General features: G+C 41.5%; 1 protein-coding gene across 1 annotated transcript in view; it reads left to right on the top strand.

Moving 5' to 3' along the window:
* pxdn (peroxidasin) overlaps positions 1-15069 on the top strand; it is a 67000-nt gene that overhangs the window by 22549 nt on the left and 29382 nt on the right. The window contains exons 4-10 of the mRNA XM_033642866.2: positions 1507-1578; positions 3883-3954; positions 6513-6584; positions 7613-7782; positions 13129-13246; positions 13454-13623; positions 14717-14989. Of these exons, the coding sequence (XP_033498757.2) occupies positions 1507-1578; positions 3883-3954; positions 6513-6584; positions 7613-7782; positions 13129-13246; positions 13454-13623; positions 14717-14989 (947 nt within the window). The remainder of the gene's footprint in view (positions 1-1506; positions 1579-3882; positions 3955-6512; positions 6585-7612; positions 7783-13128; positions 13247-13453; positions 13624-14716; positions 14990-15069) is intronic.

A 15069-nucleotide genomic window follows, 5' to 3' on the forward strand; every position in this document is an offset into this window, starting at 1 on the left:
AAATGTTTAAGCTGAAGCATAAATAAAACAACAACTACTGTACACAGTAGGATTCGCTGCATGTGCGCTGCAGGGTCTTCCGGCAACACAGAGCTGCCCGTGGATGCCTGTTTGTAAATCATGCCAGGGAAAAATAAATCCGCGAACCCACGCGCGTATCGGCCAATGCCGATACAAGTAAAAAACTCAAATATCGGTCCGATATATCGGCCGGCCGATGTATCGGTCTATCCTTATTACATACTTCAGTCTCTTTCAAGTCGAAATGTTGAAGTCAATGAGAAAGTGCAGACATGGACAAAATATCTAACACACAAGGAATCTGTTATGTCAGTTTATTGTTAGTCCGTTGATGATGACTGATTTTTATCTGATGCACACACCATGTTTACTGCAATTTATTTTGTCCTGACCTTTAACCTATACAACTGCATTTTAAGACTCATTAATTGAATGTAACATATCCCCTGAGTGATGTAGTGTATTTTATTATTCTGGTAGAAATGTAATGAGTGTTTAATAGCTCTGTTGCCTATATTGACTAGATTACTGTGTGATGTTTAGCACATTGTACTATAATAATGAACAACAAATACAATGATCTGTAAAGTATTCCTGCACTGCACTGTCCACTGCTGTCTTTGAAAAAAGTTAGCTCAGAAATGCATTCTCACCTTAAAGGTCCCATATTATGCTCATTCTCAAGTTGATACTTGTATTTGAGGTTTCTACTAGAACATGTTGACATGCTTTAATGTTCAAAACCACAACATTTTTCTTATACTGTCTGCCTGAAAACACCTGTATTTCCCTCTGTCTAAAATGCTTTGTTTTAGCACCTGTCTTTTTAAGCACCCCTCCCGACTAAGCCCAGTCTGCTCTGACTGGTCAGCGTTTGCAGGTCTTCTGCGTTCCTGCTTTCTCTGCTCCATCACTGCAGTTCCATTATGACTGTAACAGCACTGTAGTTGCAGTTTCTGCAGTATAGTTGTGACATCACAACTTTACTGAAGCCCTGATGACTCATTTTTAAAGGCACAGTTTCTTAATACGGACTGAGTGCATTTCTCGGGGGATTGAACATTTTCATTCTTTCACAGTGTTCATAGATAACCCATACTTGTCTTATGATGAAAAAGACATGGAAATCGGACTTTTTACAATATGGGACCTTTAAGTTTGAATTGTGCAGTGTGACCGATGTTCTCTACAGCTGTTCCAAATATTCGCTAACTTGCAGAAGAGTCCCCTGCCCATACAGTAGCTACAAGTAGTGATGTCCATGAAGCAGGGTTGTTTAGCACATTGTTCACTACGTAAATACAAGACTACAGTAAACATGCTTTAAATGTAGTAGCGCAACATGCACATTATTTAAAATTGCAGCTAGACAGTAGTATTTGATCAGATCTTCTCTACTTTCTCTCGTAATAACCAGACAGATTTCAGATGATCCTGTGTGAGTGTGTGTGTGTTACTAATGTTACTGATTATCTCTCCTTTCAGCTATTTGTACAAGAATGAAATCCAATCAATTGACAGACAAGCATTTAAGGGACTTGTCTCTCTTGAGCAACTGTAAGTGACCAACTTCCTCGTCCACCTTTTCCTTCTGCTCGCCCAACTGCTCCTCCTCCCACCTTACTGTCTCTCCGTCTTGTGAAACTGCTCACCTCCCCCCTTCCTGAAATATTGCTATAAACAGTTCATGCAGCCTGGTAAGGTCTACATGGTCATACGTGATTATAAGCTGAGTCAAATGATGGAACAGTGACACTGACACTGATGTTGCCATCTTTTTTCTGAGCTGTTATGAACGCTGTGTGACATGACTGTGTAGGCCTTACATGGCTGTCATGATAGCTCTGTTGAGTTCATTTTCATTACAGTGACACCTTTCTCCTCCAACCCCTACGTGCGCCCCTCTGTCCACTTTTCCACCGCCACCATGCATGCCGTGTGTGCATCCACCCATGTGTGCCGCGCTGACCCTCTTTGACCCCTTTGCATGAGCCGCATGTCTTGTGGTCAGGACGACAGATATTCGTCACCCCCATGCAAAGCCTAAAGCATGATGTCTAGCCTCGTGCTGCTAGTAGTGCTAGCAGTGTTGTGCTGGAGTCAAAGCTTCTACGCTTGACCCGCACTGCGTCTTTCCTGCTACTGCAGATACTACTCTCTGCTCCAGTTTGCTGTAATCTGCTCTAAGTGTTTATTTGTGAGATACCGTCAGTGCATTATGTGTGTTAAGTCTGTGATAAAATTCAACCGCTTCAACGTTTGTGCTGCTTTTACAAAAAGCTCTGACCCTGTTGTGTCTTTAAACACTTGCATGTATGACAAGAAAACACATTAAGCATTGCTGATTGATGACATAAATATGAATTGTGTTTTCAGAACTGTAATAGAGTTTGTGTAACACTGTTAAAAGAAATGATCCCTGCGACATGTTGATTTAACCAGTGTGCCATTCTCACAACCAATATGGCTGATATTCTTTCGCAAATGAGGGTTTCTGTACTCTTGGAGAAGACCGTGACTTACTGTACCTCTCTGTAACCACATTAACAGAGAACAAATGGCCAATTCACCAAGTAAAACAAATTCCAACATCAGGCTCTGTGCCTGGCAGCTGTTTTGAGTTTTGCTACAATAATGAAGGGTTTTATACGTGGGTGACAAGTTCTGAGCCAGATTGCATTACACTTTAATAGTTCTTCTACATCCTCACTGGGCAACAGGATCCTGAAGTCACATGCTTCTTTGGGGGGGAATAAACAGTTTCAAAGCCCTATGCACCACTCATCATTTTTTATCAGCATGCCATTGGGGTTGTTAGGGAGTGTTGGAGGATATCACACAAGAACACAGCCACATGATCACAACAGCATGAATGCAACATAAGACATCTTCTGGTCCTCTTTACACAGATAAGAACTTGGCTGATTGATTTCATTTCATCTCTCGCTAAACAGCTATACTGGCTCACCAATAGTTTTGAAAGTGCAACGACATAATTGGTGTGGGATTGATCCTAGAGAGGGATGAAGTGCCTCTAACATTAATTTATTGCTGTCTTCATAAACCTCTCTGTCTTTTGCTTGTCTGGACTGTGATGTGTTTTTCTGCTTTGGCCCCTGTACAGCACATACTCAAGGCAGCTCTCAAATACACTGAGTTGGATGTCCAGTAGAGCTTATATAAATACAGCAAAGAATCAACAGTTGAGATATAGTTGCAAATAAAAGTAAAATGCATTTTCTCATGTAGAAGGCATCCAGAGGGATATTGCATTTTATTTTACATTCTATGCTGCTTTAGTTTTTCTTTGTCTGTCTGTTTTCCTCCTGCAACTGCTTTGACTGTTGCTTTCCTTGTCTAAACAAGCAGATACCCAACTGAATCCTTACAGTTACCAATCAGGCATCAGTTGTATTTCATTTCCCTATCCTTTTTATTTGCTCGCATATGGTTGGATTTATGCTTTCTCAGCTCAAAGGCTTCTAGGGGCATAAATTATATTTGCATTCCATGAGATAATTGTTGTACTTGCTTTTCACCTGTGGGCAATCTCATTTTAAAGTCAAGACTTCAGCCATAGATTGTCAGACCATGTATATTGGCTGGTTAAGATGAATGCCTGTGATGTGGAAATTCCTCCAGTCTTGTCTGCAGTCATTTAGAGCCACAGTAGATATCACCTTTTCTGGAACTGTGATATCAATACAATGATGGACAGGTAAATAGAGATGACTGAGGAACATTTCACTGTCCTCATTTAAACACCTCTTAGGGCCCACTAGGACAGTGACATGATATATAGTCAGACAGGGAACCCTAATCCAGTTTCACTATGTTTTGTCTACACTTTCTCTTTTCCAGGTACCTGCACTTCAACAACATTGAGTCTTTGGAACCTGAATCATTCACTCACCTACCAAAGCTGGAACGACTGTAAGTTCATCCTGTCTGACCTTTCACCCAAGATTCCTAAAGTGTATGCAGCTCACTCACAATCCTAAAAAAAAACATTCTCAGGAGGAAAAAGCAGACCAACTTCAATGGTCTCACATAAATCAATGCATTTAAGGTCCAGTGTGTCGGACTTAGGGGCAGAAATGGAATATAAGTGTTTTCTTTAGTGCACAATCACCTGAAAATAAGAATTGTTTTTGTTACCTTAGTATGAGCCGTGTATGCTAAATAGGAAGGGGTCATCGTTTATGGAGCTCACCATGTTGCACTGCCATGTTCCTGCAGTAGCCCATACTGAACACACCAAACACTGGCTCCAGATAGGGCCGTTTGCGTTTTCACGTTGGTCACAATTGTTAGAAGCCCATCTGCAACAAGCAGATTGCAGGTTTACCAGTTTAAATCACCACTTCCATTTCTTTTGGAGAGGAAGAGCCCTCTGCAGATAATTTGGCTCCTGTTGAAAACCTCCTGAACATCTGGAGCTATAGTTTTCAGAGAAAAAGGGTGAGCACACTTTAGCAGGTTGTGGACGAGCCAAACAGTGTCAGAGATACACTGATTTGTAACTTGAAACTGCTTTATTCAGTGTTTTTTCCTATTTAAATCACCTGACCTGCTGGTCCTTTGTGGGATATTTAGCTCCCGGGAGAAGCTTTAGTTGGTTGCAATCTGCAATTCACCCCTAGACGCCACCAAATCCCCCTAAATCGTACACACTTCACTTTTAATAGGTCCAACGATGCAAGTGGATTCACCACAGCACTTGATAGTAACCATAACGCAATAATTAGCATCATGTCCTCGATATGCAATTAAGTGTCAACTCAGGCAGGTCCACGCTTTGCTTAGCATAATATTGGAATGACCTGATATTGGAATAAATCAGTACAGCCAAATGCCTCCTAATAAGCCTCTGAGGCTCCTCTTATAGTAAAGAGATTGGTTTGTCATTACTTTAGACAATAACAAAGTTATGACAGAAGATTCTGGGAGCTGATCCCTGACTTACATTTAGATCCTATGAGGCTAATTTTGTTTGTCCCGTTAGAGCTGTGAGATGATGCTAATGGTCCTTTCACCCTGTAGTACATATTTTTTAACAGCCAACTCAAGCTCAGTTGTTAAGCAAACCTATGTCAGGAAATGTATTGGGTTTGCATTTTTCTTCCTAATTATATTACTTCCAAAAATACTCACACTGGGACAGTTGGTCAGAGACAAAGAAATCAGGGGAACTGAATGAGATCACAACCTTCAAGTCATAGTCTAGGATTGGACTGAGGATTGAGAACACATCTTGGCCTCATTAAACACAGAGCTGAGCTAATTGCAACCACAGATGGGAATGTCACTCTGAACATGGTGTTTATCGCAGATCACTGATTATATACTGCAGTAATATTTATTGGCAATATTGTCATGGGCTGCTCCAACTCTTAACCTTCAGTTTTCCTTTTACCACCTGTCAAGTTGTCCTGTGAAATCTGTATAAGTTTATCTAAATGTGACAACTTCATATTAAATTTAATGGTGGTATTGTTATTGTTGTCCCTGAACACAATAACACATAACCAGATGCATACAATTGTTTCAGTAACATCTCAGTTAACATGTTTTTATCCTTTTGTCAATAAACAACCAATCAGCTACGTATGTAAATGATTTAAGGCTGTCTTGTGCACAGACTGCCATAATGTTTTATATGTAGCCTGTTAGTCCCGAGCAAAGTCTGCGAACACTCTGGATATGAACTTTCCTGACAACGTGCAGATGTGATGCTGCCTCTGCTTCTAAAACTCTATACCAGATGTTTACGAGTTGAAGAAAGTCCTGTTAAATTCCTATTTCATTGTCCCTGTTTACGGACCAGTGGCTGCCCAGTATATCCATACTTCCCAGTCACTGGAGAGCGAGAGAAGAAGGATTGACACCTGTGGAACATGGGGGAAAGGGGAGTGAAGGAATTCCCATATGCACACTATGAGTGGCTTGTTGGGGAATATCTCCATGGTCAGAGCCAAAGCAGTGTCTTTGATAAAGTGGCCAGAGAGCATATCTGTAGATCGGTTAGTAAAGGTTGGGATAGAGGATATAGAACTGCATCAAAGATTATCTTGATCCATTTATGTAGGAATGAATAGTTTCTGGGGAATATTTTGGGGTGAAGTCTTGCATAAACAGGAAAATATTTTGATGTCTGCCTTTAGCTAAGGAATATGAATCTCCGGGGTCATTGAGTTGAGACGTCATAGCATGTCTGGGAAGATGATCATGTTTTTTTGTCCCACTTGGAAAATGAAATATGATATTAGCAAAAGGCAGATCGTCAACATTTGTTCCACTATTTTTGGGTAGTAAATGAATTTCAAAAATGTTATTTTGTAGAACAGTTTATTTATTCAAATTACTCAAGTTCCTCATGTTTGAGTAGCCATTGGTGGACTTAAATGTTTGGAGTCAAGCCAGCGATATAGCTATAGCTGCAGTTCTGAACCCCAATGAACCATCTTAATGTTTCTCCTTCTCTCACTCAGGTTTTTGCACAACAACAGAATCACCCAGCTCGTCCCGGGAACCTTCTCTCATCTTCAGGCCATGAAGCGATTGTAAGTGGAAAAGTCCTTAACAACCACTGGAACAGCTGTGTACGAATGCATGTCTCTATCAATTTCTGGAGCTTGCTCCCATGACACCCAGTATCAAGCGGGGCCTGTTATCGGTTACATGCCACATAACCACACTACACTGTTCTCACGCTTCTTTGGCTGCAAGGTGGTTTCTATCACAAGGCTCACAGCCCAGTCCTCCTCGTAGTCTTCTGTCTTCTGAGTCAGCTGCAGAGGAGATTGGAAGGGACTGCGTCGAGTGGGAGTATAATGGGAAAAGCAAAGAAAACTCTAATGTCCGTCTTACACAAAGATGCTTCATTTTCTCTGAAATGTGAGAATTTGGGGTCTTACAACATGAGGCCAGATATCTCTAATACAGCCTCTAAACTGCAACCTCCTCCAGCCAACAGACAGCGAAGAACAATCAGCAGCTTGGCCTCATCCCAGTGTTTTGTCCCCTCTTGTCTCTGCCATGAATGACCTTTTAAGTATTTGTTAGATCCCAGGCCAGTGCTTAGAAAGACAAACTGCAGTAGACTCTCACTGACTGTGATCATGGCGTTTAGTGTTGGAGGGTATATAAATGATCGCTGAGGCCCTGAAAGGATAAGTGTGACCAAAAGTCAAATTTGCTCATAACACACTTTATCAAATAGAGCTTCACAAATGTAAAAGCACTGCCAGTTAAATTTTCTGAAAATGATGCCATGGATAATGGACACATTGTGGAAGAACTGAAAGCTGGACCAGTTAGTAGAAGAGAGGGCCAAGCACAAAGATAGTTTCCCACGGCAGGAGGAGAGTGTATTCCAATATGGCCCTGCTGAGCCCCACTGTTTGGACTGAGTTGGGCCCAGTGATGCCAGACCAGTTTTAGTTCATAAACTGCCAGAGAAGATTTACATGATACCGCTGCATGCACAACTCCATACATGTCATATACAGTTTGCTTTATGGAAGGACTGTATGCCCATTTCTCACTTGCAATGTGTTTATGTGTCTGTGCATGTTGTCTGTGTGTTCAGGCGACTGGATTCCAATGCATTAAACTGTGACTGTGAGCTGCTGTGGCTGGCTGACCTGCTGAAGCAGTATGCTGAGTCGGGGAATGCCCAGGCTGCTGCCACCTGCGACTACCCCAGCCGCCTGCAGGGCAGATCAGTGGCAACACTCACCGCTGAGGAGCTTAACTGTGGTATGGAGAAAATAACCAGACTTCCCACTGAGCATGACAATTCAGAATATCATGGCACATTTGAAATGAGGACAGTTGTGTTTTTAGATTAGTGATTGGAGTCTGAGAATAGCAGGGTTTTTATGAATTAATCAGTTCTAGGTATAATACAAAATGTAATTTAAGACTTGTTCTCAGCTGTTCCATTGTATTGCCTCCTTTCCACATTGAGATCAGCTGCAGTTGAAATCAAAGTGATTATCTCTGTGCTGAATCATGAATAGCATTAACCAGGCAGAACATGCAAAGAAAACACAGTGACATGGATATTGAAAGCCTCCTTATTAAAACCTTATTTAGTTGTAAATTGGAACAAATTTTGAAGCTGAGGGGAACACACATCTGGGCACACATTCATGAAACCATACACACATGGTTGCATAGCAGCATGCATGTGGTTTTCATGTTCCTATTCCTACACACAGTCCACAAACCACAAATCAGTTCACACACAAAACCTACAGCCTTCCTGCCTGCAAATAGCAGGTATGCATCATCACCCTGTCTCACACGTACACCCACACACAGAGACACAGACACACACACAGGTGTATCCTCTCTTTGTGTCTGAGGTCTGCAGGCACCCAGCTGTTTCACTCATCATACTCCACCAGCTGTGTCTCTGGTCTGGTTAAAATCTCAGTCATGACCCTCTTTGACTTCTGGTCTCTCTAGTATCAGATCACTTGCTGCTGCTCAGTCCTGGTGTGTGAGTGTGTGTTTGTTTATGTGTATGTGCATGCATGAATGGCTAGAATGGTGTGATGGGGCATTTGTCATTTGCTCTATATTTGTTAGTTGTTAGTATTTATACAGGATAAACAGGGTAATAACGGGAACAGGGTTGTCTACCTGACCTGCCCTGTAAGGGGGAATAAAGTGGGAATCAAATATAAGGTAAGGGCAGTGTCGGTATATAAGATGCCATGTGAAAGGCATCGCTAATCTCCATACCAAATCATTTAAAAAGATTTAAAAATTCAAGTAACTGGCTATCAGCTAACTTGAAAAATAGCTTGATATACAAATCTTTCAGTTCAATAAAATCTTTTTCCTAGCAGCCAAAAAGGTTTTTGTCTCTTTGGGATCATAGCTGTGTAGCCCTAGACCCCAGCAAGCAAACAGCAGGGCATTGAGAGAGGATTTTATTCATAATTACTGATATTAAATTAAAAACTTCTTTAAAGAAGGGCTATGGGCACAACCTTGCCAGCAGAGATCAGATCAGCTTTGATCCTCGTGTTTAAATCTGGAAGGAGCGATAAAAGGTCTGTGTAGGATTTTTAATTGTATAATTCTCTATCTTACTTGGATATTACTGAAGACTCCCAGACTTCATGTTCTTTCCCACTCTGCAAAGTCGTTTTCTCCTTGTGTGAATCATCACCCTACACAGACCTGAGACAGTATCTCATTCTGAGGCAAACGACCTGAATTGTTTGTCTGTCTCATAATCATAGTCCCAAAGTATTCACTGGGGAATTTGGAAAGAATTAATCTCAATTGAGCATACTGTGAAAAAGGCATTGCTGTTTAATTGTATCTCCTTCTGAAATGATAAAAAAAAATCCCTATTCTCTATGATTGTGAGTTGTCTGTAATACTGTGCTGCTGCCAGACACACTGTAGTTTGACAGAAGATGTCCTGCAGCTTTTAATCCTGTATTGTGCCATGTTGGGTGGGATGCTAAGGCAGCTCTTGTCATGCCACGTTTTTTTCTGAACATGTTTTGCCATATCACATGACATTTAAATACTGCCATTATCTGGCTTTGTGGGTGGGACATGATAATACCACAGGCAGGATAACATAATCAATTTGTAACTGTCCTTTACAAGTTAAACTTCCATTCATCTTATATCCCTAGGTCAGAGGATACCTGGCCTTAAATGCAAGATAATACAGACACACGTCGTAGTCCCTGACACACATTGTGGCAAATGTACTGTAAAAAGGTATTGGAAAAAACAAACAACTTGACACAAAGACAAAAATAACAACCCACAGCACTGCAGCTTAACAATTCCTATGAATAAGATGCATGATAAGATTATATGTCAGAAAGACTTTGGTTGGAGTATCACTCGCCAGCTTTTCAAGCCTCAGGGAAGTATATGCTTAAGCACAGGTTTAAGTGTATTGATACCGTTTAACACTGCAACTAGAAAAGAGAGTGCATATTTCACTCTGAGTCTGTATGGCAGATTTTCAGTTGGTCTCTAAAACAGGCGGTTAGCTCCTGCAGTAAATCCAACTGTCTTAGCTCTGTGTTTCCTCCAGCTCCCATTGAATGCTTTAGTCTGAGCCAGGCAGGCGGGCTAGTTGGCAGCTGACTGTAACCCAACCGCATTTAAATCTCAGCAGCTAATTTGATGGCACCGACTTGTCCATTCTTGCTCAATGTTACCCCCTCCACTTCATCTGTCTGCATAGCAGCAGAGGAAGAATGTCTGCTTAGAAACATGATGGAAGCCATTCCACACCTCCTTCCCTCCCTCCTTGTTCTCCCTCTTTCCCCCTGTAAACGAGGTGGAACAATGCACGGCGGGTTGAACAGCTGTCAAAACAGCCGTCCTTCTTGAGATGAGGTGCCACCTCCCTGCACAAGTGGTATCTGATGAGACTGGCTTGCCTCCTCATTGGACCATGATACAGGCCAGGTTACGGCAAACAGCATTTCCAACTGCAATTACAATCCCCAGTGTTAATGTAGAGTAATGTGGTTGTAAGAAGAGAGATGGGTTAGTATTGTTTATCTGAATTTCAGAAGCTTCTTATGAGTTTACATTTACCTGCTGATTTACAGAGATTTATCCCCATCCCATGGATTGCTCTCTGTTAACAGAGCGGAGAGAACCGTTTGAAAGAGTAGTTCTGAAATGTGTCTACCATATGTACAGTGAGTGTGTGGAGCATGTTGATGGGTGAGTGTGGGAGCTCAACTTTCTACAGCGGCAGAAGTTAAAAGCTTAAAGGGAAACTTTGGTATTTTTCAACCTGATCCCTATTTTCCCATGTTCTGTGTCTAAGTAACTAATGTGAAGAACAAATTTTAAAAATGGTCCAGTAATGAGCAAAAGTGCTGCAGCCAGCAGCTGTGAAATGGGCTGCAGTGTAATCCTTCAGGGACAGTGAATGTGTGTCCACTGAAAGTGCTTGCCACTGACAGGCCCAGATTGTTATTTTAAGTGTCTGAAAACATCTTGGACAAAGCACTACAAAGAAATAAAATGTTTTCTCTTACTGATATGGTCAGTTATTGTGTCCAACCAAGACTCTCTCAAGCAAAAGTCTCGTACTTTAAGTCTAATTAGTTGAGTTGTTGCAGGAACACAATAACAGACAGATTGGATCAAGAAAGAGGTTAAGAAAAATGGTTTATTCCTCTGTGAGATCCTTTCCATGTCATTTGACATTTCAGTTTCAAAAGTTGTTGTTTCCATTATTTGCTTGGACACAGACACACAGGAAAATATGGTCCAGGTTGAAAAATAAGTTTCTCTGTATTCTCTTTGTATTGTGTTTTAGGAACTGGCAACATTTGTCCATATTATTGTCCTTATTCCATGCCATATTCCTACGTCTGTGTGTGTTAGTACACACATGCTTATAAGATCTCGTGTAAAAACAACATGTGGCCAACAAAGATAAAGGGTGGGTAGGTGGCATTGTGGTTTGCCACCTACCCACACTCAATCAGCAAGGTTAGTGCCTTAGACTGGAGGCAGTTTTAATGGTTTCCTCAGGAGCGATTTGTATTTGCAGTGGCACACTCTGATCTTAAATCCAGAGCTTCTATTGAACCATTTAGGGGGATAAGGCCTGCACACACTGTGGTGGGTTATGAGGTAGACTGTTCTGCAGCTCAGACTAAAGAACTGGCAGTGTCATTTATCTTTGGATGTGGTGGCCCAGGGGATATGACCAGTTGATAGTCTAATAACTTGTTTCTGAATATCTGTGTAGACATGATGACAGACCAGACTCATCGCCCAGCCTGCACCCTTGTAGAGATAAGACAGATTCACGAGGGCGGAGGTCATCAGCTACATTTGTCCAAGGGCCAGAATTTTTCTAAGCAGACACTGTGGAGGGGGCTGGTCGCACAAAACACTCTTAAGTCTTCTCCTTAGGGTTTCCTTAAAATGTTTACTTAGGTATTTGTGGTTTTCTCCTTGCCTTGGTCTTATACTTAAGGAATCCATAGACCTTTGCAACCAAAGCAAGGTGAAAAAAAAGAAAGAAAGGTACCTCTGACTCTATCTTAACTGCAATGTGACTGAGTTTAAGGTGATAAATGAAAAAAACTAACACACCCTGAGAGTGTTCAGTGCAGTAAATTAACATTTTCTTTAACTAAGGAACCCTTTTCAGGGATTCTGTGCAACTGGGTAAGTCCCTCAGCTAAGGAGAAAGTAAGCCTTAAGTGTGTTTTGTGCAACCAGTTCCAGACTTTCATACAAAAGAAATTCATAAAATAAAATGTTGCTTAAGAAGAATATGAGTACATGAAACGATTCATTAAACAAGAGCATGTGCAGACAAAATAGGACATAAGAGGTAGAATTTTGTCCTCATTCTTGCATGAAGATGGCCCATGCAGGATCGCTTTTATAAAAGGAATGTTTTCAGCTTCACCAGCAAAATATAGGTGAATCAACCATCTAAACCCAACCCGCAAACCCATGACCTATATGCGTTATAGTAGTACAAGAGTCAGGTCTGAGGACAGAGACACAGACTGAGCATTGCAGCGTGTGTGTGAGAGAAAGACAAAGAGAGACATAGAGTTTGGAAGAGGAGGTGGAAGGTCAGCTACTGCATGCAATCTTTCTGTAATTCGTTAATAAGAGGCTGCTTTATCACTTTTTGGCATTTGATATTTTGCTATTTTTCTAGTAAGCTTACTGATCCACATCAGTAGTGTCTAAAATAAGCTGATAAATGGACTAACTGCTTTAGTACCCTCAGGTCAAACACATAGTTGGGGATGATAAATCATTTGTAATAAAATTATTTCCATCCCTTTTGTGTTTCAATATAGTAGATATACTGTAATGCATTCTTTTTTCCTCTTCACATTTTCCGAATAAATTGATAATATTATTATAAATCAATAATACTAATACAATAGAAAGTTTTGATGGGCTGGATGTGGCCCACAGGCTGCCAGTTGACAATCCCTGGACGAGAGGCTTTGGTCAACAATTGACGCAGCTTTCAGGCACATACAAATAAATAGAAATACATTTACATTTTTGTTAAATTATCTTCCTATCCATCTGATTTGCTTTGATTTCCTCCAGAGGTACCCAGGATCACCTCAGAGCCCCAGGATGTTGATGTTACATCAGGGAACACCGTCTACTTCACCTGTAGAGCCGAAGGCAACCCTAAACCACAGATCATCTGGCTCAGGAACAAGTAAGACCTCTCTTCACTGACTGTTCCAGTTTAAAAATTGATCTGATACATGTGTTGGTCCCATAAATTGTTGACATTTAAATGTTTGGATTATGCTAATAATGATTATGTGGAATTTTAGAAGAGTACAGTATGTGAATAGACTGAATACAAAAGCTGATTTGTGTTTAATTAGTTGTGATGTGTATCTCTGCACCCTTCTGATAGCAATGCTCTAAACATGCGCGAGGACAGTCGTCTGAACCTGCTGGAAGACGGAACGCTGATGATCCAGGACACCAGGGAGACAGACCAGGGAGTCTACCAATGCATGGCCAAAAATGTGGCCGGTGAAGTCAAGACTTCACAGGTCACGCTACGATATTTTGGAGCCCCCTGTAAGTAGCTGCTTTTGATCTCAGTTTCCACCCTTCACGGGCAACCTATTAACTACTAATGTCAAACGTCCAAGCCATTAATCTATATCACAGATTGATCTTGATAAATCCAAATTTAGGGCCACAAGTAAACCTCTTAAAAACACAATTCTTTCACTTCAGCCAATCCAACTGTAATCTCCTGCATTTATTAACTTAATTTATTCATATGTTTTATGGGATTGAAAAAAGACTGGTGACATTTTCATTTTGAAGAACGTGGTGAGGCTTCCTGAGCGAGTTCTGCTTATGTCATTGTGGGTCATAATGTACAAATTAGTGGGAGCTTATGTAGAAACAGATCTCGAATGATTTGATCTCTTCCTGTGTCAGGATAGAGCAAGGTGTCTGCGCTGGGAGTAGCACCTAGGTTACTTTCAGAGTTCAGCAGGTCAAATAACTGGCATGTCCCACTGAGCCGTGAGCCAAGCCCGCTGACTTACATGTCAGATTTTCCTCCCACATTCTGTCCTCTGTTTCTGTTGCTCTTTCTCTGTAGCTGCTGCCTGACATACATACACACTTAAAGAGTATTCACACATCACACATCAATCAGTTATACTGCCAATAGTGTCGCTGTGGGAGATTAGCACGGCTGTCTCTAGATGACCCCAGGGTCATTGCCAGGGTGACGGATGGCCCTAGTGACGACCCCTTGTTAAGGAACAGTTTCTGAGAGCAGATGTTGCGCATTTCCTGTCTCTGTGTGATTGTAAACGCCAGGCCTCTCGCTGTGTACATATTTCCTTTGACTCCACTGTAATCACTGGCCAAATATGGCCAGGACGCCGCCATATTTTGCGATAGACATACAAAGTTGTTTTATGAGTCAAAGTGGTGTGAATGACCGCAATGTACAAAGATGATCTTTCCGCATGAACTGACCTTTCAAGTGTGTCTCAAAAGCTTTCTATTGAAATTTTATTTACTGGTTTCCTAATACACTGGAGCTACTTACACCAGAGACCCAGATGAAAAATGTTATCACCTCTTCACCAAATTAATCTAACCTCATTCCCACGTTCTCCCCTCCTCCCTCCCCCTGCTCCTCCAGCTCGGCCAAGTTTTGTGATCCAGCCCCAGAACACTGAGGTGCTGGTGGGAGAGAGTGTGACCCTGGAGTGCAGCGCCACAGGACAACCGCAGCCCCGGGTCTCTTGGACAAAAGGCGATCGGACACCACTGCCCAATGACGCCCGCATCAACATCACTCCCTCCGGAGGGCTTTATATCCAGAATGTGGACCAGGCTGATGGTGGACAGTATACCTGTTTTGCTTCAAATAATGTTGATACTATACACGCAACTGCGTACATCATAGTACAAGGTAGGAATCAGAATTTGTTTTTCTGTGTCAAGTGAATGGAATTGGGCATTGGATTTATTAATGAATAAGACAGATTTCAT

Source organism: Epinephelus lanceolatus, chromosome 15 (genome assembly GCF_041903045.1).
Source record: "Epinephelus lanceolatus isolate andai-2023 chromosome 15, ASM4190304v1, whole genome shotgun sequence".
NCBI lineage: Eukaryota > Metazoa > Chordata > Actinopteri > Perciformes > Serranidae > Epinephelus > Epinephelus lanceolatus.